The sequence below is a fragment of the Silene latifolia genome, chromosome Y (assembly GCF_048544455.1).
Source record: "Silene latifolia isolate original U9 population chromosome Y, ASM4854445v1, whole genome shotgun sequence".
Taxonomy (NCBI): domain Eukaryota; kingdom Viridiplantae; phylum Streptophyta; class Magnoliopsida; order Caryophyllales; family Caryophyllaceae; genus Silene; species Silene latifolia.
In genome coordinates this window covers 103,451,661-103,453,487 of record NC_133538.1, presented here as the reverse complement: position 1 = coordinate 103,453,487, position 1,827 = coordinate 103,451,661, and the positions used below count along the sequence as shown (strand labels likewise).

The 1,827-nt window shown below is 41.3% G+C and overlaps 1 protein-coding gene across 1 annotated transcript; it reads left to right on the top strand.

Annotated features, from left to right (window-relative positions):
• Positions 1-249: 249 nt before the first annotated feature.
• LOC141628644 (uncharacterized) lies at positions 250-1,542 on the top strand. Its single transcript, XM_074441752.1, has 3 exons — positions 250-391; positions 507-774; positions 840-1,542. Exons 1-3 carry the CDS (start codon positions 250-252, stop codon positions 1,540-1,542), a joined length of 1,113 nt encoding a protein of 370 aa, XP_074297853.1.
• The last annotated feature ends 285 nt before the right edge of the window (positions 1,543-1,827 follow it).

Here is a 1,827-nt window from a genome sequence, read left to right as displayed (position 1 = left end):
GCAGGAAGGGTAATGAACCAGTAATGGGGAAGAAGGTGTGGAGACCAAGAAAAGCACCTCCTAAACCTGGTCCTGGGTTGCAACCTAAACCTGCTCCAAAAGTGCAGAGAACTGTTGTTCAACAAACTGGGGCTCCTGCAGTGACTGTGGTAGCTAAGACACCTGCACCAGTGATTGCATTGACTCCGATTCTGGTTGCCAGACTCTAATGTGGGGAGTTCTATGCCTAGAAGGTTTATGGCCAAACTCATGAGAACTGAGACTGGTGAAAAGAGGAGATTTACTCATGGAGGGTTGTCTTTCATGGAGTCTCTAACTCATTCTCTCCAGCACTCTAGACTGGGCATAGGAACTGGTCCATTTGAAAGAGGAGAAGGTAGTAAGATGGGAGGTGATAATGGGTAGTTGTGGTATGTGGAATATTAGAGGTATGAATAATCCTAATAAACAAAAGGAAATAAGGAGATTCTTGCTCCATAATAATGTAGGGTTATTTGGTTTGTTAGAGACAAAAGTTAAAGTTAAAAATTGGGAAAATGTTCGAATAAACATTTGTGATGACTGGTCTATCTGCTCCAATACTAGTCTTCATAAAGGTGGTAGGATTTGGCTAATTTGGAACCCTAATTATTTTGAGGTGGATGTGTGTGATATCAATGTTCAGTGCATTCATACCAAAGTTAGGGATAAAGTGAGAAAGAACAGCTTCTGGTTCACTGTTGTCTATGGTCTGAATCAGGCAGCTGATAGGGAGGATTTGTGGAGTAGTCTGAGGTGTTATCATAGGGGTATTCATGGTCCCTGGCTAGTAGGGGGGACTTTAATGCTGTCCTTGCTAGGAATGAGAGGATTGGGGGTGCTCCTGTGACAAATGCTGAGATTCAACCCTTGATTCGGGTTGTCCAGGATCGGTTGGATGATCTTAGTGCAAGGGGGGCCTTCTATACTTGGTCAAATAAACATGAGGATGGAGAGAAAATCTATAGTAGAATTGATAGAGTGCTGATTAATGATGAATGGGCTATTATGTTTTCTGAAAGCTATGTTCATTTCTTGCCTGAGGGAATGTTTGATCATTGCCCTTGCCTTATCAACCTTGATGGGTCTATTCAGAGAAAGGGAGCATCATTTAAGTATTTTAATATGTGGTCAATGACACCTGATTATCCTGATATTGTGAAGGAGGGGTGGAATTTGGCTTGTCATGGTACTGCTATGTTTAAAGTAGTCACAAAATTGAAGGGTCTTAAATATCAGTTGAAAAAATTAGACAAGGATCAATTTGGGGATATTGTTAACCTCACACATGTTGCTGAGCTGTCATTAAAGCATGCTCAGGAAATGTTGGTTGATGATCCCTTGAATGAGGATCTTTCCAAGATTGAAAGAGTTTGTGCTAAAGAGGTTGAGGATCTCAGGAAGGCAAGAGATCAATTCCTGAACCAGAAAGCAAAGTGTGACTGGTTGAAGCATGGGGATGATAATACTTCATATTTTCATGCCTGTATCAGAAGAAGGAGAGCAAAAAATAGAGTGTTCTAAGTTGCTGATGTAAATAATAACCTGTGCTCAACTTCTGAGAGCATTCAGGCTGCCTTCATTCATTACTATCAGCAATTATTGGGGACGGAAAAACATGTTAAACCTATTAATAGGAAAGTAATCAAGTATGGGAAGTGTCTAACTGAGGCCCACTGTCTCATGCTGTCTGATCCTATAACTGCTGAGGAAGTTAGGGTGGCTATGTTTGACATTCCAGGGATCAAGGCACCTGGTCCTGATGGTTATAACAGCCAGTTTTTTTAAAGACAACTGGCATATTGTGGG